The 22,808-nt window shown below is 43.7% G+C and overlaps 1 protein-coding gene across 1 annotated transcript in view; it reads right to left on the bottom strand.

Annotated features, from left to right (window-relative positions):
• The window catches only part of DEPTOR (DEP domain containing MTOR interacting protein), a 159,108-nt gene continuing 136,300 nt past the window's right edge, over positions 1 to 22,808 (bottom strand). The window contains exon 9 of the mRNA XM_004480741.4: positions 1 to 1,036. Coding sequence (XP_004480798.2) covers positions 908 to 1,036 — 129 coding nt within the window. The 3' untranslated portion in view covers positions 1 to 907. The remainder of the gene's footprint in view (positions 1,037 to 22,808) is intronic.

Here is a 22,808-nt window from a genome sequence, read left to right as displayed (position 1 = left end):
AACACAAGCTGGTGATTTGGGGGAAAAAATACCCTTTCCCCCAGTAAGCAGCATGTCATGTTGTTACAACATATTACACCAGAAAGCTAGTAAAAACTTCCAGCCATGAAGGTAATTTAGAGTTTCAGGTTTTATCACATATGGGTCCAAGTTCTAGACCATAACTGATCCAAAAAGGGAAAAAGAGATACTTTCTAAGTGAAATGTTGCCAGAATGGTTGATTTTGAGCCATATGTTTGTACAGACACTTTTCTATTTTTACCTTCAACACATTCTGGCTTAATTCTAGAAAGCTATTATAGCTGATTTATAGACCAAAGTGGTTTAGGCTCAGAAAGAGAAAACCAGGGGCCACACAATTTTAAGTAATATCTCCTTATCCAACCCCACCCTATAGCATCATAAAGTTTTGAGTTTTTTTCCCCCTTAGTTGTTGCTTTAATTTGAAGTTAGGTGAAATCTAGATTCTCTATTATACAATTCATGCTAATTTTGGTGAGAGTATATCTTAAATCTGTAAAAACCACTCTGTTTCCAAGAAGAGGATTTTAGCATGTTGCTTTTTTTGGCAAGAGAAAGATTTTAACAAATTTCTGCAAACTAAATTGAGATAAAAACGATGAATGAGAACTACAAACAGAAATCTAGTAAGGCAATTCTACCAGGTAGAAAAATTCTTTTTCCCAAATGTATTCTACACTGACATAATTTTTTACAAAGATGTGTTAATCTGGTTTTTCCATGTTCAAACAGTGTTTGAAACTCAAATCAAGATGTGTATGTACAGAGAAAAGGTTGATAAGCTCAAAGCCATCCATGTGCACCAAAGTCTTGTCATTACACTGCTTTGCGTTGTTCTGGCTTTGATGACCCCCAGGCCACTAAGCGGCGGGAAGGTCCTCTTGCTCAGCACTCTAACTCCTCCATGACTTCCATGACAATCGTCCGTGGGCCCGTCAGAATCAGATTGCTCACGGTCCGGTAGTCTACGTGCAGCACATTGAGCCCGTTTACGGAGACAACGAACTGACAGACCTACAAGAAGGAGAAAGAAAGAGCATTTATTATAGCTACTGGCTTTTCACAGTCCTTTAACAAAGAGCTGTGTAGCAGTAACTTCATTCTTAAAACTAACCGAACAGTTGGACAACTTCAATTCAACAGTTCCCAAGGAGCTACAGTTTTTCTGGAGGCAACTTGATATAATGGAAAAAGCATTTGTTTTGATATTTTAATGTTGGCTTCAAATTCTAATTCAGCAACTTAGGAGCTCAAGCTAGGTATTTAAATTTCTGAGCTTCATTTCCCTCAACTAGGGATGATGACGATCATCACTGCTACCACCATCATCATCCCTACATTATAAGATTGATGTAGGAATTAAAAGGGGTAAAGTACACAAAGCTTCTACTGAAGTGCATGAACCTATGGAGTACTCAATATATTCTGGCTGTTCCTACTTGTATATAGGGAGTGTGTGTGATACATATACATAGATAATCCATATACAGGGAAACCCGATGGCCCGGTATTACCAGCTCAGTCACCTTTCACTCCTGTTCTTCCTGCATGATTATTAATAGTGCCTCTTTTCATTCCCCAAGTGTCCCAGTTGAGAGGATAAATTTCACACATATCCCTATTTCTTTATGAAAATGGATGAGGCCAACAAAGTTCGACTTTAATACTAAGTGAGGGTCAGTTCAGGCTGTGAAAGGATAATTACAATAAAGTAAAAGGCATCATTCACTATTGAGCTGCCACTCTATGTTGTGCTGAGCCTGATAATGATCCATAGAGACCGCCCCAAATGGAGGGACTTCTCTTGAGGTTGGTGGTGGCATTAAAGGCTAGGTACTTTCCAATTAGTTTCCATAAATCAACAAGTGTGTGTCTGACATGAGTGGCTTGTTTATGTCACACAAATAGCAAAATGTAGACACACAGCTCTCAAGCTGTCAGATGTACCTAATCAGCAAACTATAACCAAGCAGAATGTGTATATGTACAATGCCTGGCACTAGTAGGTGCTTGCAATAGGTAACACCACCTTCACCTCCCACATCCAAAGATGTCTGTGCCTTAATCCCTTTGAATCAGTGACTGTTAGCTTACATGGCGAAGAGGAACTAAAGTTGCAGATAGAATGAAGGATGTTAACCTGATGATCTTAAAATAAGGAGATTATCCATCCAATGTAATCAGAAGGGTCCTTGTAAGAGGGAGACAAGGAGATCAAAGGCAAAAATAGGAGGTGAGACAATGGAAGCAAGAGGTTGGAGTGATGTGAAAAAGGGGCCACAAGCCAAGAAAAGCAGGTGGCCTGTGGCAGCCGAACAAGGCAAGGAAATGGATTTTCCACAGAAGCTTCCAGAAGGAACCAGCCTTGCCAACATCTTGATTTAAATGATATAAACTTCTGACCTCCAAAACCATAAGATAATAAATTAGTGGTTTTTTAATCCACTGTTTATGATCATTTGTGGCAATGTGAGAAACTAATAAAGTGCTCAATGAATATTTATTGTTGAACAAATTGAACAAAAATGTATAAGCATGAAAGCACAATTAGGACTGAGTTCCTGAAGAATTTCTTGCTCCTTATAAATGATCCTTTCTCTTACTAGGAAAATAAGAAAATTAAAAAGGAGGAAAGAAGAGAAAACAAGAAGGAAGAAGGAAGGGAAGGTAGAGAGAGGGAGAAGAGAGTCAGATTGTTTGGTTGAGATCGACTGATTAATGATCATAAAGCTTGAAGTATAATGCCTGGGTAATTAGCATGTGCATCTGCTCCCAATTATTAATAATTAATTTAATGTTGACTCAAAAAAATAATGAGGAAAATACTAAAATGCTTTGGGAAACCACCATTTCCTTTTATTGTCTTTGAGTGGGTAATATTATTACTCAAACTGTTATTACGTCTAAAGATATCTATTCTTATTTCTTAAATACAGCAAAATTAGAATGTATTACAAAGGCAGCTCCGTATCTGTGTAAAAGTCATGGGATTTGACTGCCGTGCAGGATGATCTTAAACAATTTCTCCTCTTTGTCTCAATAACAACACAAGATTTGGTTAGGTATCCTCCCAGGTTCAACTTAGATATGCATTTAAAACCTCTTTGCGGGGAACGGACTTGGCCCAGTGGTTAGGGCGTCTGTCTATCATATGGGAGGTCCGCAGTTCAAACCCCGGGCCTCCTTGACCCGTGTGGAGCTGGCCCACGTGCAGTGCTGATGAGCGCAAGGAGTGCCCTGCCACGCAGGGGTGTCCCAGCGTAGGGGAGCCCCATGCGCAAGGAGTGTGCCCCATAAGGAGAGCCGCCCAGCGTGAAAGAAAGTGCAGCCTGCCCAGGAATGGCACTGCACACACGGAGAGCTGACACAACACGATGACGCAACAAAAAGAAACACAGATTCCCATGCCACTGACAACAACAGAAGCAGACAAAGAAGAAGACGCAGCAAATAGACATAGAGAAAAGACAACTGGGGTGGGGGTGGGGAATAAATAAATAAATAAATCTTTTTAAAAAAAAAATCTCTTTGCTGGAAGCGGATTTGGCTCAACTGATAGAGTATCGCCTACCACAAGGGAGGTCCAGGGTTCAAACCCAGGGCCTCCTGACCCGTGTGGAGCAGGCCTACACACAGTGCTAATGCGTGCAGGGAGTGTCATGCCACACGGGGGTGTCCCCTGCATAGGGGAGCCCCACGCGCATGAAGTGCACCCTGTAAGGAGAGCCGCCCCAAGTGAAAAAAGTGCAGCTTGCCCAGGAATGGCTCCACACACACAGAGAGCTGACTCAGCAAGATGACCAACAAAAAAGAGACAGATTCCCAGTGCTGCTGACAAGAATACAAGTGGACACAGAACACACAGCGAATAGACACAGAGAGCAGACAACTAGGGGCGGGGAAGGGGAGAGAAATAAATAAAAAATAAATCTTAAAAACAAAAACAAAAAACCTCTTTGCAGGTGTGACTCAAGTGGTTGAGTGTCAGCTTCCCACATGGGAGGTCCCAGATTCAAACCCCGGCCCCTGTTGCCTCAAAAAAACCCAAAACAAAACAAATGTCTTCTTTGCAAATATTAAGCATTACACCAATGCTGAGATCTATTAACTCCTTTCCCTTTAAAAATTGTCACTTCCTTCATGGCCACGGGCAAAAATCAAATGAAAAGTGGACAGTGGTGAGCAGAGTGGTTATTTACTTCATAAGCATTCACAGTTGTCCTAAAGCTCAGTATTTTCCAATCCCCAACTGACAGTGCCATGGTCTCTCTCTCCACAGGAGACCATGAGTTGGTTTCTCCTTTCCCATTTCACCAAATCTGTCCTCACGGATCCTGGGCACATCTTGTGCAAAATCAGCAGTTCTCATCCATGGTTGAGGTCATGATAATCATAACTGAGGCACAATTAGCGGATCATCACCAGTTCGGAAGGAGGCTACGAGCATGTTTCAGGATGAATGAGCACTAACTCAATTAGACATTAATTCGCTTGTGCTTTGTTTTTCCTGTTGCAGCAGCCAGAGAATGAGAGGAACTCCTCACACGTGGAGCATCAGCCCCCGGGCCCTTCTTGCCTGCAGTGGGAGGAACAACCTTGTGTGTTGCTGAAGGAGAGGACAGCAGTTGTCAGATAGGCCCACTTTGGGGCTCGCCCTTCACAGACTCCCAAAGATCACAGGTTGCAGCCAGGGATTGCTCAGGGATCACAGTCAGCACTCAGTCTCACCCACGGTTGTGTTTTGTCTGTCTATATAATGATTGCTTATTTGAGTTCAACAACATTTAAAAATTAGGAAATTTTCACTTACACATCCAGAGTCTCTGGAACCACTTGAAGATCTGATCACACCCGGTCTGGATGGCCACATGGCACTGGCAGGCCAGGGCTGAGTAGGGGCTGTCCTTTCTAGATGCGGCACACATTCTCTCAGGTGCCACTTTCTTACACCTAGCTCACAGGACTTTGAGTTTGTGATTACCAATTGCCTGATTGGTGGCCACTAGAGGGAAAGAACTGAAAAGAAGGAGGCTGAGTGCTTCAAGAACTGAAGTGGGGAAGCGGATGTGGCTCAAGCAGGTGGGCGCTTGCCTACCACATGGGAGGTCCTGGGTTTGGTTCCCGGTGCTTCTAAAGAAGATGAGCAAGAGAGTGAGCTGACGCGTGGCAAAGTGATGCAAAGAGAGATACAACAAGCACGGAAGGGATGTGGCTCAAGCGATTGGGCGCCTCCCTCCCACATGGGAAGTCCCAGGTTTGGTTCCTGGTGTTTCCTAAAAAGAAGACGAGCAGACAGAGAGCACACAACGAATAGTCACAGAGAGCAGACAGTGAGAGTAAACAATAGGGGGAAGGAGGTGTAGAAATAAATGTTGAAAAAAAAAAAAACTGAAGTAACTCAAATCTCTATCAATTTAGGTATATTCATACAACAGAATATTATTTGGCAGTAAAAGTGAACAAACTGCTGATACATGCTACAACACAGATGAACCTGGAAAACGAGATGCTAAGTTAAAGAAGCTAGTCAATACAGACCACATGTTGTATGATTCCATTTACATAAAATGTCCAGAATAGGCAAATCCACAGAGACAGAAAATAGATTGTGGTTGCCCCTTGGGCAGGGAAGGTTGGGGAGAAATAGGAGTGACTACTAATTCCCATTAGGATGGGGATGTTCTAAAATTGATGGTGGTGATGGTTGTACAATTCTGTGACTCTACCAAAACCACTGAATTGAACACTTTTAATTGGCGAATTTTAAGGCTGTGAATTATATCTCCATCAGGCTGTAATTAAACAACAATGATAAGAAAGCTGATGGGAAAAGGAGTCTGATGCCATAGACAGATCTTGAGGACTGGAGACAAGGGTTGCAGAGCTGGTTCCAAGAGCGGGACCTTGTGTACCTCTTGACTGTGGAGCTCTTGGAGGCCACAAAACCTCGGATGCTGAAGGCTGTGTGCTTTGGAGGATGGGCATGTAGCGGCCTGGACCCATGTCCAGGATTCCCGGGGAGGCAGAAAGGGGCAGCAGCAGGGCCAGCTGACCGAGGGTCGGTGTCAGTAGTAAGGAACCCTGGCCAAGGTCCCTTTTGCTGGGTTGCCTGGGCCCTGGGATGGGGGTAGGGGATGTATGATCCCAAGAGGGAAGAGCATGAGGAAGGGGCAGCAAAATGAGCTGATATTGCCCTTGTCATCCACCTTGGTGAATGGCCACTTGAACTGAATTTGATTTTAGAAAAATAAAAAGGCCATTTCCTATATTTGGTTTGTACATGAACACACAAACACATTTCTCAAATAGCGTTTGCCACTGACTTACTTTATAAAGTCAGGGCAACTCACGGCTTCCTTAGGCGCAATTCCTTGCATCCTCAAGTGCTTTCCTGAGTAGCAGAGGACAAGTGCACTATGAATTGCTCACGTCCCACGACCCTTCCTCCTGAGTTCAGCATCCTGAGCACAAGATCATGGGAGGATGCTCTGTCACAGACGTGACTAAGAAATCTCCTACTAGCTAGTGTGTGGAGGACTTAAATAAAATGAAGATTAAAATAACACTCTCTGCCTTCACGAAGCTTACCATTTAGTTTAGAATGAAAAATATCAGAGGCGGGAGCCTTTCCAAAGCAGCAGGCAACCTCTCTATGAATTCTGTCAGGTACTAAAAACCTACTCTCTTTGAGGCATCGACCCAGGTACTTTACCTAATTTATTTAAAAATCTTCCCAACAGCCCTGTGGTGGAATCTGTTGGGGTGTGGCCATCCAACTGCCACTCTGCTAAAAGCAATTTGATATTCTTTTTGGGTCTCACCTTCCCTCTACTGTGGGCAGTGTGCATGGGAATCCAATCGAGGTGCCTCTGCCTCACTGAGCTGTACACTCAACCACCAAGCATGTGGCCAACCAGACCCTGCTGTGGACTGCTGAATCTGAAGCTGAGTAACAAGGGAGGAAAAGTGCATTTACTCTGGTGCTTAGACCCCCAGACATGCCATGGTTCTGGTCCTTTACCAAGTACGGTTCTCTGGACTTCCCTATGATTCTCTTGTTTGATATTCTTCCAATCAAATTTTTTTGTTCCCCATCTTACACTTTGAGAGCTGGTTTCTATCTTTGGTAACCCAAGATCCCCAATAAAATCCTTATGAGCAAAGTGAATCTCAGAGATGTTAAATTACTTGCTTAAGGTCACACAGCTGTGTCACCTCTGGACTTTGAACACCAACCTGCAAGACTCCATGGTCCCACATAAATACAAATTCATAAAGTACAATATGTACACGCAAATTCTGAGGAATGCAGAATAGTGAAAGACAATGTTTTCTCCCTTTTTGCTTTAACTATTAATTAAACGGTCTAGGTCCACTCAACATCGTCTGGTGCTGATAGTCATGCGCCTCCAGCTCCACAAGAATGTTTTTACTCTGCTAAGGATGAGTTGCTTTTTGTGGTCACTTAAAATCCTCAACAATATGTGGACACCTATTTCAACTTTTCCCTTGAATGAGGAAAAAAATCCACCAACTTTCAAAACATTTATCATGCTTGTATTCAAGGCAGTACTTTTGGAGTCAGGCTATGAGGAAAGACGTCATCTTGCCCTAAGTGGTGCCAACAACTGATGTGGTTCCAGCAGTTTCAACGTCCTGCTGCTACAACGTACAAAATGATCTAGCAGTGCAGGTGTTACCATGCAATGTACCCAGTTATAAAGGGCTTTCAATTAACATCGATGGTACACTATGTTTCGCAAATCAACGGGTATTACCAGTAACCACAGGAAGCACAGCCTGGGGGGAAATGATTTCTCTGTTATACTAAAAGTGCACAGGCACAGACTGAACATTTGGCTATTCGGAATAGCCCTACCTTAGAGAGAGATGACCTCCTCTCGAGGAGGACTCTGATCCCACCCACAGGGGATAATAAAATACTTTTCCTCTGCTTAAATAATCTTTACCAGGTCTGTATTCTAAGATTTGATGCACTTCTCTCATTTCCCCAGTCCTTAAAAAGAGAGTAATCATGAGCTCAAGGAGCTGTTCTGTAACTCATCTCCCACAGGGAGGTAGTGCCTTAACTTTCAAAAGAAGGATATGGAGGACATCCTCCTTAATGAAAAGGAAGAACAAAACTTCACAAGTCATAGCAAGTGACATCGTGGAGCAAGGAGGCAGCAGAGAAAAGTCCTAAAACCCATTGTTGGCCTTGTAAGAGTTAATAGGAAGAGGGAGGCAGGACTCAGCACATTTCAGGGTGGGGCCAGATTGGACTAAACGCCTGGGCTGGCCTCCAGCCCGCTCCTGATAGGAAGCCAGACCAGCTAAGCCATCTTTCCTCTAATTTCTCTTCCTGCACCAGTCCTGGCAGATGGCCGATAACCCTGGGATTGCGCAAGCCCAAGTTTGTTCTTGCCTAGATGAATGGAGTCCACCACAATTACTTGACTGTTTCCTCCAAGGTGGGAGTGAGGCTGGGGAGAAACACTACACCTGGGATTAAATAGGGGTCTTCTCACTGCCATGGTCATCTAAGCGCACAAAGAAACTTGCATCCCTGAAATGGCAGCATAGATATGCAACACACTCTGCCTTTTCTCTCTGTACTTTTTTCTTTCTGATCTAGACAGGGAGCAGAGGAGAGGGGGTGAGGGCGCTTAAGGCTTTTCCTTCATGTAAGAGAAAACAGGTATCAGGGCAAGACAGAGATGGACAGAGGCGAAGTTTCAGAGTTAGAAAGAGCCAGAGGGGGGAGAAAGATAGGCACAGATAGAGAGAGATACAGAAAGTAGGCAGAGCTGCATTATGGTTAAAAGAGTAGGGAAGCCTGCTTAATCAAATTATACAAAAGGAGAGCTGAGATGTGCAGTGGCAAGCTATCACTCACACTGTTTAACTGAGCAGAACACTCAGGTGTGTTCCAGGGATCATCCTGATCAGCCTCCCATCAAACGTGGAATTCTCTTCTGCAAACCTCTGTGAGGTGTCCCACTTGTCTTCTCTTCAAACTTCTTCGGACGGGAAACTCACCAATTCATGAAGAAACCCTTTTCTGGCAAGTTGAATATTACAAATTCCATCTGTACACCCAGTCAACATTATTACCTAAGCCATTTCCACTGTTCAGTTGCTTAAGTGAAATAAACATAAAACAGTGACTCTGAAACTGTACGCACATATGAGTCATCTTTGGAAGCTAGTTGAAAATGTGAATTCTCAGGTCTTATCAAGACCTATAGAATCAGATTCTCCAGGTAAGGCCAAAGAATCTGTGTTTTTGTTGAGCATATAAAGTGATTCTGATACATCACTCAGTTGAGAAAAATTGCTATAAAATACTCACCAAATTTTTTTCAAGCAAAAACTTTACATGCTCATCTAATACCTTTTAGGATTATAAAGATGCATTATGTGACAGTATTAACAACCTCATGTATAAGAGGAGGCTGACATTTCCATTTTAATTAAAATGATGACTTGCCTGAAGTCTATTTTCTTTTTAGATCCAAATGTGGCTCTTTTAGACTATAAAACCAATAATAATAATGTATAAATGCCTAAGTTGAGAACTATTATTGGAGATATGCCCAAGTTATTCAAAACAAAACAAAACTCTACAATATTGAAAATAACAAAAGCTGCTGCCATGTTAGACCACACACACCTTTAAAGCCATATGAGGGAAGCGGATGGTGGCTCCACTGATAGAGCGCCCGCCTACCATATAGGAGGTCCAAGGTTCAAACCCAGGGCCTCCTGGCCCATGTGATGAGCCGGGCCAGGCACAGTGCTGCCGTGCTCAAGGAGTGCCATGCCACGCAGGTGCGCCCCCTGTGTAGGGGAGCCCCATGTGCAAGGAGTGTGCCCCGCAAGGAGAGCCATCCCATGCGAAAAAAAGCACAGCCTGCCTAGAAGTGGCACTGCACACACGGAGAGCTGATGCAGCAAGATGATGCAACAAAAAGAGACACAGATTCCCAGTGCCGCCGAGAATGCAAGTGGACACAGAACACACAGTGAATGGACACAAGAGAGCAGACATGGCGGCGGTGGGGGGGGCGGTGAAGCCATGTGAGCCCATCCTTCACTACTTGAAGGAGTAAATTAATATCAGCATTGGACCTGCTGAGAATAAGATTTCATGCTTTTCGACAGCCAAAAACATCAAAAAAGAAAAGGAGGAATGTTCACCAGAGCAACAAAAGTCATGAGTAAATTAAAAAATATTTGAAAATGAAGTTTAGAGTTTAGAAAGAAAAAGTTATATCCTGATTGCTCCTATTTCTTTAAGCCTTGCTCCAAATCATGCACTATGGTTTTCATAATCAGGTAGTAGACATTGTGAAAGAAACAGCATAAACTTCTAAGGCAAGCACTTTATTATTTTTTTTAAGGAACTGGGGCATGGGATTGAACCTGTGACCTCAAATGTGGGAAACTGGAGCTCAACCACTAAGCCACATTGGCTTCCCTGAGTTGGTTTTTTTTTTCATTTGTTTTGCTTGCTCTTTGTTTTTTTCAGGAGGCACTGGGAACTGAACTCGGGACCTCCCATGTGGTAGGCAGGCACTCAACCTCTCAAGTCACATCCGCTCCACTATCTTTCGATGGATGACTTATTTCCCCTTTCTAACCGAATAGTTCAAGTACCCAGACCATTCTTTATGTCACAAATTGACAGCATGGACAGTGTCATGATAGCTTAAGAACACCTAAGTCTTTCCAAAGCTCATTATATATAATTTCATCTAAAATCCACAATATACTCCATGAGCCAGGTACTACTATTATTATTTCCATTTCACAGTTGAAGGCACAGACTCAGAGAAGTAAAGTAACTGGCCCAAGTTTATGGAGCTAAAAAGTAGAGGCTGGATGCTGACTCCAAATCCATGTACTGATTAAGTCCTAGGCTAACCTGCCTTCCAAGTAATAGATAGTCAACTGCCCTAAAATTGTATCTGATACCACATGGATGAATGCCTCAAACTGGGGTCAAGTGCTTCTCACGTACAGAGAATTTCTAAAGACTATTGCATTTGGCTTTTCCTTCTACCATCCCTGAAACTGCAAAAATGTTCACCAGATGATCATTTTTATCACCAACCATCATTATCCAGGGAAGAAAATGATGGGGAGAGGGATGGGGCAATTTTTTTTTTTTTTAATGTTTAAAAATTTAATCTTAACATCTGGCTTAGACCTGGCAGGGGTATATGCCATTTTATCTTCAATGAGAGTGCAAATAATCTTGTTTATTTAATACTCTGGTAGTTAAAGAGGAGGGTCGCTCTCACTGTAGACAGCTCCTCTCCTCTGCTACAGTGACACCAGGATGCAACAAAGGCTAATGACACATGGATGAAGAGTTTAAAGAGTTCAAGAGGAAAGATAAAATAAGAATACAAAGTGTAAAATTACCCTTGGTTAACACTAGAACCCATAAAGGTATATATCCAGAATACCAAAAAAAAACAACAACAAACCAAAGAACAAAAATAAAACCAGTAGTTCATTTCGTTATAACTGAAGATGTACATAAACACTTTGTACATTTTCTATATAACTCAGTAAAAATGATTTTTAACTCCACCTTTGCAATTTACTAGTCATGCGACTGGGTAAATGATAAATTCTTTTTTTTTTTTAGGAGGTACTGGGGATTGGACCCAGGACCTCATACATCTGAGGCCGGTGCCCAACCACTGAGCTACATCCACTCTGTGCTCTAGTTTCTCTTTTTTTTCTCCCTCTCCCCCACCACCCTGTTGTTTTTGTTTGGCTATCTATTTCTCTCTTTGTCTTCTCTTCTCATCTTTCTCCTCTAGGATTCACCAGGAATCAATCATGGGGACCTCCAATGTGGAGAGAGGTTTCCTGTCACTTGTGCCACCTCAGTTCCCGATTTCTGTTGTGTCCTGCCTTGACTCTCCCTTTCGTCTCTCTTTTTGTTGTTGTTGCATCATCATCTTGCTGCATGGCTCGCCGCACAGGCCTGGCTCACTGTGTGGGCACACCTTTACCAGGAGGCCCCAGGGATCGAGCCCAGGTCCTCCCATATGGTAGATGCAAGCCCAGTCACTTGAGCCATATCCATTTCCCAAATTACAAACTCTGAGTTATACTTTTCTCAAGTTGATTATGAAGATCAAATCTGATAAGTAATAAGCCTAGTGGTTAATACCTGTGAATATTAAATAAATACTGGTTTTCTCTTCTGTCCCTTTTCCTGCACAACACCTCCTCCCCAAACAGCCCAGTGAATGTAGACTACTGAAAGGGAGGCAAACGATTACATGGGCACACACTCAGGAGAGCTAATTTTGGGTCTGGTTTGGGAAACAGAAATAGATGGTGAGTCGTGGAGTTAGTTCATTAGGAGAAAAAAATTCATTAGGAGAAAAAAATGGAACAAACAGTGTGATAAGAGAGTATCTGCCACAATCCAAGATCACTGCACAAGACGGAGAATCTGAGTCACTGTAAATCAGCATAATTTTAAAAAGTAAACAAAGGAGTCAGATTCAGTTAAGGAATCTCTGTTCTCATCCACAAGGTAGACAACTGTAGTCATATTAATGAAGCTGTTACAGCACCGAGCAGTTGTATAGTGTAGCTGCTCTCACAAATGGTCCATGACAATATTAGAGACATAAGCTCAGTCAAGGTTTTCTAGTAAATATGAGTTCCTTACATCTCTAGAATGCTTTATTTTACAAAATGTTCACATTCAGCCAGGATACTGTTTGGGCTGTTGTAGCAATAAATAAGTTGTGAGGAGCTGTTGTTTGTGTCTGCTGTATAACAGCCCTGACAGCAGAACTCTGTTCTTGGGGCTGGGGGGTGGGGAGTGGGGAGAGGGAGGAAATTTTGCAGCTGTATGATTAGCTCCATAAATCTCTCCACCAAATATGCGACTGACTGCAGAGTGAATGGCCTGGTAGGAGGCAGAAGGAGGAGGCAGAGATTCAGTTCTTGGACAACACAGGATTCTCTCTCCAAAGAATTACAGCCTTCATCTAAGCTTTTTGTATTTTAAGCATGCTATATGACTCTGTGTTATCCCCAAGGCACAGACGGCACAAGTGGCCTTGAAGGAATGCCAGCTGGATTTGAGAATGACTTTCTTTCACATTAAAACAACAACAAAAACAAAAAACAGCACTCTAGCATTTTTGTTTCAAATTGAGAAATCCAAAGTGCCTGCTGGTCTCAGGCCAAATCTTCCTCCTCCCAACACAAATTGACCACAAGTTTCAAACCCAGGACGGACTTGACTCAGCTGGGTGGGTCACATTTGGTGGATCGTGATACCCTTAAAGGAGAGGGAGATATGGGGAACCTTGTTCAGTCCATAGGGCTTGGGTGCCCAATTGATTAGGGCAAAAGCTTGCCTTCCTGGGTATTCATTCTCTCTAGAGATGTGGATTAAGTTGAATGGAAGATTCTGACCCACACTGATAATCACATTGCCACAGGCAGCTCACGATTGTGCTAGGAACACTTCCAAGGTCTGCCTGTACCAAAGACCACTAGCATACTCTATCTGATGGTCTCCCAAGGTTTTAAGAAGTGTCCAGTACTAAAGAAAAACAACATGCACACATCATTACCACCAGACTCCGTGGACTTCCTTTACTACTGTAGGAATGGAATCTGTCAGCTGGGACCTGTATACTATAGGAGATAGGCAAATTCTTACTTCTACACCTCCAGACAAAACTTACACTATTATATGGGTTGCAAAAACTTCAACTTCTGACACCAACTGCAAACCCTGCAGTAACTGAATTTCCTCCCCTCCCCTCCCCTTCCCTTTTCTTGACTCCAAACCTCCAGTTAGGCCAGACTCCACGGGTTGGTTAAGAACCACCCATGTGATCACCCTGCAGGTTCTAATTGCAAGTTAGGGGACCCAGGCCACCAGCACATCTGATCAACTGGCTAAATATATGGAGGTTGATAGTTTGCTAGGCTAACTCACAGAACCCACTGAAAGTGCTATACTTGCAATCATAGTTTTCTTACATAGTGAAAGGATACAAATAAGGGGGGAAAAAGGACTCATAGGACGAGGTCTTGGAGTCTCAAAAGCAAGCTCACTCTGCCAGCCCAGCAATGTCATTACCAGTGGTGGAAGCTCCTCCCAGCTCTAAGTGTCCCAAGTTTATCTGGGGTCTCATTAAATAGGTGTGATTGTTGGAATCAATGCCCAAGTGGTTGAACTCAATCTCCAGCCCCATCCCCTCCCAGAAGTTAGAGTTGGGCTGATAGGACAAGGCTCAAACCCCAAAGCCCTAATCACTTGGTTGGTCTTTCTGGTGGGGCCAGCCGCACCCTATGACTACAGGTGTGGCTGGCCTCACCCTGGCATCTCATTAGCATATGATCAGGTGTGGTCCTGCGCTCACCAGACACTCCTACCACGGGAAATTCCAAAGATTCAGCACTTTCCTCCCAGGAACTGTGGACACAGACTAGCCCAGTTTTTCATTTGACTACAATTGTGTACAGAAGGGTTAAGAATTAACAAATATATAATTATGATTATTAAATTATATAGATGCCTGTATATTATAAATTGGCAGAAGGTTAGTACCTGAAATTACTGACGCTGGCTAGAGTGGTGTCATCCTGATTGTGGTTACTCTAGACTTAACCGCACCCTGTGTGTATGCTTACTATTTGATGGTACTTCTGAATTGAACTCACCCTTGTAAATGCTTACTATTGGGATGGTAACAACTTCACCCATCCCTGTTTAATATTCATATGAAGGACCCTGTAACTAACCTTTGTTCTGTGTACCCCTATCCCAAATAATCCTTGTGACTGACCCTGGTTTGCTACCCCACCCGTCAGTCCTGTTCAACCCCTTAATGTTTATTAATGAAGGAACCTGTTTTCAGTTTCACCCAAATAGTCATTGGCACCCAGTGTTATAAAATATTAGACTTTCTGCAGATCAGGAAGGCAGTTTGGGGCCATGAGGTCACTGTGCTCCATTGCTTGTGCAACCAATAAAACTCTTTTTCTCTTTGAAACCCCAGTATCTCAGGAATTGGCTTTTAAGATGCCTTGGGAGGAAGGAGCCTGCAGTACCAACTGTGGATTCTGTAAATTTCTTAGTATTACCCAAAACAGAAAATTGGGGCTTCCAATAGCAGGAGATTCTCAACACATATATGCACTCCCACAGTGAAGCAAGCTAGGAAAAGGAGTCAATAGACAGATCTGGAACCTGGCAAGAAATCCACGTGGACAGCAATATCCCCAAGGTGGCTGCTGGAAGACCCTCCCCAATATTCTGCCACTCAGAAAAAGACTTCCTCGGAAGCCAGGAGAAACCCCGGATATTTCCCAAGGACTTTATCATTGGCCCTTCATGGGAGATTGATGGGAGAGATAATCAAAATGGTAAATAGCTGGAACTCCTCCGCTGCCATTAGCAAAGGGGTGGGATAATTAACAGTGCAAAAAGTAGGCACAAGGCCTGAGCTCTCTCTCAGGTGCTCTTTCACCTGTGGACTCGTCCTGCCCTCTGCGCATTGCTCTTGCCGTTTTTCCTCTGTCATGTGGCCACACAAGTAAAACTTGGGCATTTATAACCTATAATAGGGAATTGTAGTCTGTAAATAAGCTCACTTTATCACTTTTTAGCCCCTTCCTCTCTACCTGGGACCCCTGATCTGTTATTTTCTCCCATTTCTCATCCCTCCCTAATAAATTACTGGCCTAACTCACCCGATGTGCTCTTGAAATTCATTTCTGCAGCATAGCCAAGAACCTCGACAAAATCGGTAACAGTAGGACTGTGGGTCAACTCCCACAGAAGCTTAGACTAAGAGGAAAGAGGTTCTACGAGGTCAGACTTTCTCCCTGACACCAAACTCTTTCCTTCACAGGAACATTTTACGCAAGGAATTGTTGGGACTTAGAATGATCATTAGCCACTAAACACCGAGAAAGTATTACATTTTTAAAAATTCAGATTAGGATAAAATGAAAAATTAATATACCAAAGATTTTAGAAGATAGATTACTAAGCGAGGTGCAGTACATTAAACTTATTCATTAGGCAAGTAATTTCATTATAACTGTGTTTTCATAAATACATTATTTCACTTGTAAGGGGTGGCTGGTAGTATGTTGGTGATATTATCTAACCTCTAAGGGGAGCCAAAAGTCAAACACACACCCCCATTCCAACTCCCAAGGTGGTGCTGCTCTGATCAGGGCTAAGAATAAAATGCATATGTGTTTGTGTGTGTGTGCACACAGATGTGTATGTTTTGCAGAGACACACAGTTAGGCCATCCTCTTGTTGGTAGTTTGGGTGGGAAGAGTAAAAGGATCATAAATAGTGTTGGGTGTGGAGCAACCTCTCTTTGGGCATAGTGAGATCTGACCTAGGCAACCTTAGACACCCTTTGGTGCCTTGGTGGTGCTGGGTGCACCAGAGAAGGGTATCCAAGCAGCTGGTCTCTGTTCTAGTCCCCTGGGAAGAACCCCTTTTCTGCCAGCACATGGAGTTATATTTAGGACCAAGCAAGCTGTGGGCCAGGGAAAAGGGCTTGCCTACCCAGCTACTCAGAACTGCCTCTGTTCAATAACTTATACTAAAGGTACAAGAGAATCCTCCTTGTTCATTTGGCCAAAGATTGGGAAGAAGACTCATCTAGTAATAGAAAGGGGGTATGGCCCAGTGTGTCATCTTATACATCATATCATCTTTAGTTACTTAGCACTGCAGTCATAGAGAACTATATGGATTTGGAAATTGGGTGCCCCTCCAGTATCTCCATTCCCAGAGAAACTCCTAAGCTCTGGCAGAGTTGATAACATATTTTACCAATATTAGCCAGATGGAGAAGCACAGACCAGGAAAGTAAAATAATTTGAGTGCACTTAAAGGGTAGCAAGATATAATAGTTGCATAACTAGAGGCTATGACTCAAACTTTTTGGCCTCAACTGTAAAACAAAACTGATAGCCAGGTCACAGGGTTGTTACAAAGATTAGAGGAGAAAATATATATTAAGCAACTAGTACAGTGCCCAGCATGATGCTCAACCAATAATGGTCATTTTCCTTCCTCCATCTCTGTAGAACATGTGAGTTTTTAAATTACATTGTGTCCCATCCTCCAGGCCAGCTTTCATGCCTGTGAATGTTTACTCTGAAAGCTAAACTACTAGGTTCTTAGCCAGGACCAAACTCCTTTGCTTAGTCTTTATGCAAGAAAGTGATTAATTTATAGGCTAACCCTGGAAAATTTACTGTTGCATTCTGGGCATTCAAAAATGCTTCCAGGAAAGTTTTCCAGACAGCTATATTCAGCCTGGTCATATTTCTTCTGTCTCTTATAAACTGGCTGAAATAAACTATGTGGTATAAATGATAGGAGTTTGCTAGAACCAGATCTTTTCGGAGGTGTGGAGAGAAAAGACTGGAGAGGACTCCTATCTTAAGCACTTCATCCACTCTGGGTCCCCGTTTCATGGGGTCAGACGGAATAAGACAGTCATAGTTCCTGTTCTCAAACACAACAGTAGAGACAACCTCTCCTCAGACATGAAGTACAGGTCCACATCCAGCAACCTGTACCAGGTACAATGTTGAAGAAAAACTCTATCCTTTTATCAGAGCATCCTTCCTTTCCTTTACAAGATGAATCTCATATTCATTCTTCCCCAATCCCTTCCTCATACTTGTAGTGAGGACATTTTATGGGGCAGTTACACGAATATATGAATATAAATAAGTCACTGGAGCTCTGTGGTGTCAACTGTGCCAAACTAGAATTACATTTCCCAGATTCTCTTCCCTGTAGAGTTCCAGATTAGAATTGGCCCCCAGGAGAAATTTGTGTAATATCTGGAAGGTGGTAGTGGAGCAGCAACTATTACTCATGGCTGTCATGGTTAGATGCAGTGAGAGACAGATGCAAAGGTGCCAGAGAGTTCCAGCTTACCCTTGCTCACCCCTGTTCCACATTCAGCAGCCTTCCTGAGTGACAGCCCTGCTGACCTATAGTGACCTCAAGCTCACCACCAGATGACGAGTCCCCAGCCTTCTGTGAATTTCTTCACCATCTTCCCTTGTGGTCCCACTCCAGAGCCTTTAGGAATGCAAGTTGAGGTCACCCAATCAAGAATGAAGGTTTGAGAACCATAAGCAACTGAGGCACTTACTAAGGGTCCAAGGAATATAGAATGAGTAGTTGGGAAAAGGAAGTTATTAATACAGCGACAGAGATGCTGATGAGTTACAACTTGTCCTTGCTTTTCCCTGAGGTGAGAGATGAATGCACAAATGCCAGTAATTTCCAGCTTGTCCTCACTCTCCCCCAGGAATGCCAGCTCTTCCTCCCAATGGCCAGGTCTGCCACCAAAAGACCCTCTAGAAGAGTAAGGCTGGAGCAAGTCACCCAGACCTGAGACAGGATGAAGGAGCCAGAACTGAAGTAATAGATGTGGGAATCTGAAAGAGGAGTGAAAGTGGAAGCTCCCTGTACAGACAGTGCTGAGAGGGGTGAGCGGGACTGCTAAAGAGATGAGAGAGCTTTGAGTTGCAAGTCTGGCTAACTGGAAGAATAACAGTGGCCATGACAGAAAGGGGAGTTAACAGGAGAAGCAAGTTTCAAGCAAAGATGAGTTTGGACTTGGAGCTTTTACCATGCTGCTGAGATCGGCAGGCCCTGGTGTCCAGGATGAGTTGGCATAGGGCTGGAACTCTAAGAGAGACTGGGTGGAGAGTGGGCTACTGGACTTTCCCACATAGAGGTGAAGGCTGAGGTGGTGTGGGAAGGATGTGGCCATCTTCATTGCTATACAAACAACTTTTTCTCCATCTATTTTTTATTTCTCTCCATATATACCCTCTCTCTCCCCCCGCCTTATTTCTTCAAGATCAGAAACTCTTGAAGAGAACCATCTTCTGACCCGCCCACAGAGATGGAGGCATGCCTGGCTGTGCTCACGGATGGAATGCAGCCCAGGCCTCCAGCTTACCCAGACCTGGGAACCCCGTGGCACTCCACCTCCCAGGCTATGGCCAAGGCAGGAGACAGTTGTGACTCTCCAGGCTTACAGAAACACGGTCTGTGCCTGTTCCCGATAACACTGGTGATGTGAAGGGGAACTTGATCTCATTAAGCCCAGCTGTGGGTGCGTGCAGGCGCCCGCCCCAGAACACAGCGCCGTTAGAGCCCCGTGGTCCGCAGCAGCTACCCAGCTGGTCACACGTGACCATCACAAAGGCAGCTTTCTCCTCCTGGGTGAAGTGGGACTCTGTGGCCCTCCTTCTGCAGACCATTGGCAATCTGTACTTTCCCTACCCAGCAAGCAAGCCCCATTTAAAATCATGCTCTGTGAACTTTCCATAAGTCAGCACATGCTTCTGCCAAATCTGGGTAAGTATGTGTCTAGGTATGAAGAAGGGGGAAAATGTCAACATTTTCTCTCAGCAAAGAAAACATCCCTATTTTATACTTTAAAACGAAAGATCCAAAGTATATTTGAGTTAATAAGAAACTGGCCTCCTTCACCTGGCATTAACATTTCCTTGGGACAGCACACAGCATATTTCCAGACTTCAAGATGAATCTTTCTTTTAAAGCCTGTGCTTCTCAAAAAAGAATAGGGTGCAGCAGAACCTTCCAGGGTACAAGACCACAGCTGTTCACTGGCAGCCTCACCATGAAACGGGGCTGGAACCCCATCCTCAAATTCCATCTCTAGATGCCAGCAATAGGAGCGGTGTTTTACACTGGCAGTTAGGTGACACTGGGCTTCTCAAATGCCACATGGCACAGCTGTAATGGTTTAAAGCAATTAAGAAGACAGCATGAACAATATGGGTCATTAAAAAACCATTACTCAGATTTGGGGGCTGCTTCTTTGCTTGTTTTGCTCCATGTGGATTTTGACATCAAGTGGAGCTGATAAATTTCCAAATGTGCTTGTGACTGATACTCTGCAAAGAAAGACACACCAGCCAAAGGTCTTCACAATGTATTTCGTAAACAAATTGTGGAACGGTGCCTCCTGTTTGAATTTGAGGCATGAAAATCAGCGCTGCCCTTCATCCAACAACAAGCAAGAATTCAGCATTCTATCAAGCTTTTAAGAGGCCTTGGGTAGTAACTCTCACCCTGGGCTGCACAATAAAATCAGCTGGGGAGTTTCCAAATACCTGCAGGTGTCTAGGCCTCACCCAGAACCAACTGAGTCCAGATCTCTGGGTACTTTTTAGGAGTTTTCCAGGTGATTGTGACGCACAGTGAGGGTTGAGAAACATTAGTCTGGGCATTCATTCAAGGATCTCCATGTCCTTGCTTAGTCTTGTTTTAAACAAGAGGATTATATTCAAGCCCGTCACCCCAAAATGGAATGCGTGGCATAGGAAGAGCTGGAATTGACTCAGCTCAGCTCTGAATAACTTAGTTGGGTCTTGATTTTCTGCTGGGTAAGACAGAGTGAATAGTACTTACTCATCTTTTTTTTTTATAAAGATTTATTTATTTATTTAATTTCCCCCCTCCCCCGGTTGTCTGTTCCCTGTGTCTATTTGCTGCGTCTTGTTTCTTTGTCCGCTTCTGTTGTCGTCAGCGGCAGGGGAAGTGTGGGCGGCACCATTCCTGGGCAGGCTGCACTTTCTTCCGCGCTGGGCGGCTCTCCTTACAGGGCGCACTCCTTGCGCGTGGGGCTCCCCTACGCGGGGGACACCCCTGTGTGGGGGCAGGGCACTCCTTGCGCGCATCAGCACTGCACATGGGCCAGCTCCACACGGGTCCAGGAGGCCCGGGGTTTGAACCACGAACCTCCCATGTGGTAGACCGACGCCCTAACCACTGGACCAAGTCTGTTTCCCCTTACTCATCTTTATTTCAGGAAGTTGTCAGAAGACAATAAGAAATGTACACCCCCTGACACTTGTTATATAGGAACAAAGCATTGTTGCTGGTACTGATACATAAAACAACTGAATATACTATAAATGCAAAACAGCCCAGATTACATTAGATGCTGAAATGACTGTGATGGTAAGGATGGGGTAGAGGAGGGACAGAAATAACAGAAACAGAGTGCTTAAGGGGCCAGGTATTGAAGTTGGTCTATTACATGCATCTGTTTAACAACATGGTCAGGAGTGAGCAGATACTTCTGGTCTCATTTGACCCTGAATAAGTCATTTCACTTCTAGAGGTCCTGCTTTCCTTACCTATAAAGGAAGAAAGTTAGACTGGAGAATTCTTATCTTGGGGCCCATGGAAAAGTTTTAGAAGATTCATGAAAAATATTAAATTGTGTGCAAGGCCTATTTTTCCTGGAAGAAAGCCCATAGTTTACATCAGATTTTCTCAAAGAGGCATATTCCCACTCCTGTCCCCACCCTGACAAATGCTAAGGACCAGAGGAATCATTCCGGCTCTAAGTTTCTGATTATTGGTAGTGGAATAATATTTTGGAAACTCAAAAGACATTTAAAATGGGCAAATTTTAAACACATTTTTGACATTATCATTACTCAGATGTATTTTCCTTTATAAACCTACTCAATGAAAAAATCCTACATATGAGCCAAGAATAAAATTCGAACTAATGACCATTAAGCATTATCAATGGCTTCCGTCACCTCCCGAAAGCAAACTGGTTGGAAGGTGATCTCAAAAGACTTGGAAGATCCACACTGGCCACAGGATATGCTTGGGTCCTGCCAATCTGGAGGCCTTCTGGAGCTCCTGACCTCTGGCTCTACAGTGGTACTGAGGGAAGAAGTATATTTGTGCGTGGGGGCCCAAGGACAGATGGGGATAGAAAACAAAGTCTAAGGCAAAGATGGACTAGTCCAAAGATGGGACCTAAGCCAGTTTAAGAATTTGAACCAGTGTCAGATAAAGCACAGAACAAGGACAAACCAGGTTCTCAAGCCCTAAGAAGAACAAGGCATCTGGTGATCCTCAATACAGACTTTGCTTGGGGCCATCTGTAAACATCCCATCAGGATCTATACTTGGTATCATGAGACACCATGGTTCATGCTTCAAGGCTTCCTGCCACCCAAAAATATTCATTCAGGAGCCCAACGATCATATTACATCCTGAAGATCAAGAGATTTGTACTCTTTATTTAAACCCTTGGGATACAGAAAGTTCAGAGACAGGATAGAGTCTTACTGGTTTCCAGAGCTCAGTCCTTTCAGTTTAAAATTTTTTATTGATTTTAATTTCTCATCTCTCAAGAATGCCATTTATGTATTATGTTCTTGGAGAATGCAGCTATGCATCATAAGCCAATGCAGAGGGGTCACAAATGCCTTATTACACTTCTGTCTATGAGATCATCTAAACCCCTGTGATATATACTGGACTACTGGTCTATAGCTTCTCTGGAGATTATCACTTTCACAAATGTACAATAATGATTCCAAAGCACAGGATCTAGAGCCAGGCATATACAAGTGAATTCATATATAAATCTCAGTGGAAAGTGGACTTGGCCCAATGGATAGGGCGTCTGCCTACCACATGGGAGGTTCAAGGTTCAAACCCAGGGCCTCCTGATCTGTGTGATGAGCTGGCCCATGCACAGTGCTGATGTGCGCAAGGAGTGCTGTGCCTGTGACCCAGGGCCTCCTGATCTGTGTGATGAGCTGGCTCATGCGCAGTGCTGATGCGCGCAAGGAGTGCTGTGCCCGTGGCCCATGCGCAGTGCTGATACACGCAAGGAGTGCTGTGCCACACGGGTGTCCCATAGGGGAGCCCCACATGCA

This window comes from Dasypus novemcinctus, chromosome 14, assembly GCF_030445035.2.
Source record: "Dasypus novemcinctus isolate mDasNov1 chromosome 14, mDasNov1.1.hap2, whole genome shotgun sequence".
Classification (NCBI taxonomy): Eukaryota; Metazoa; Chordata; class Mammalia; order Cingulata; family Dasypodidae; genus Dasypus; species Dasypus novemcinctus.
The sequence above is the reverse complement of the archived record's forward strand: the minus strand, read 5'-3'. Positions and strand labels throughout refer to the sequence as shown.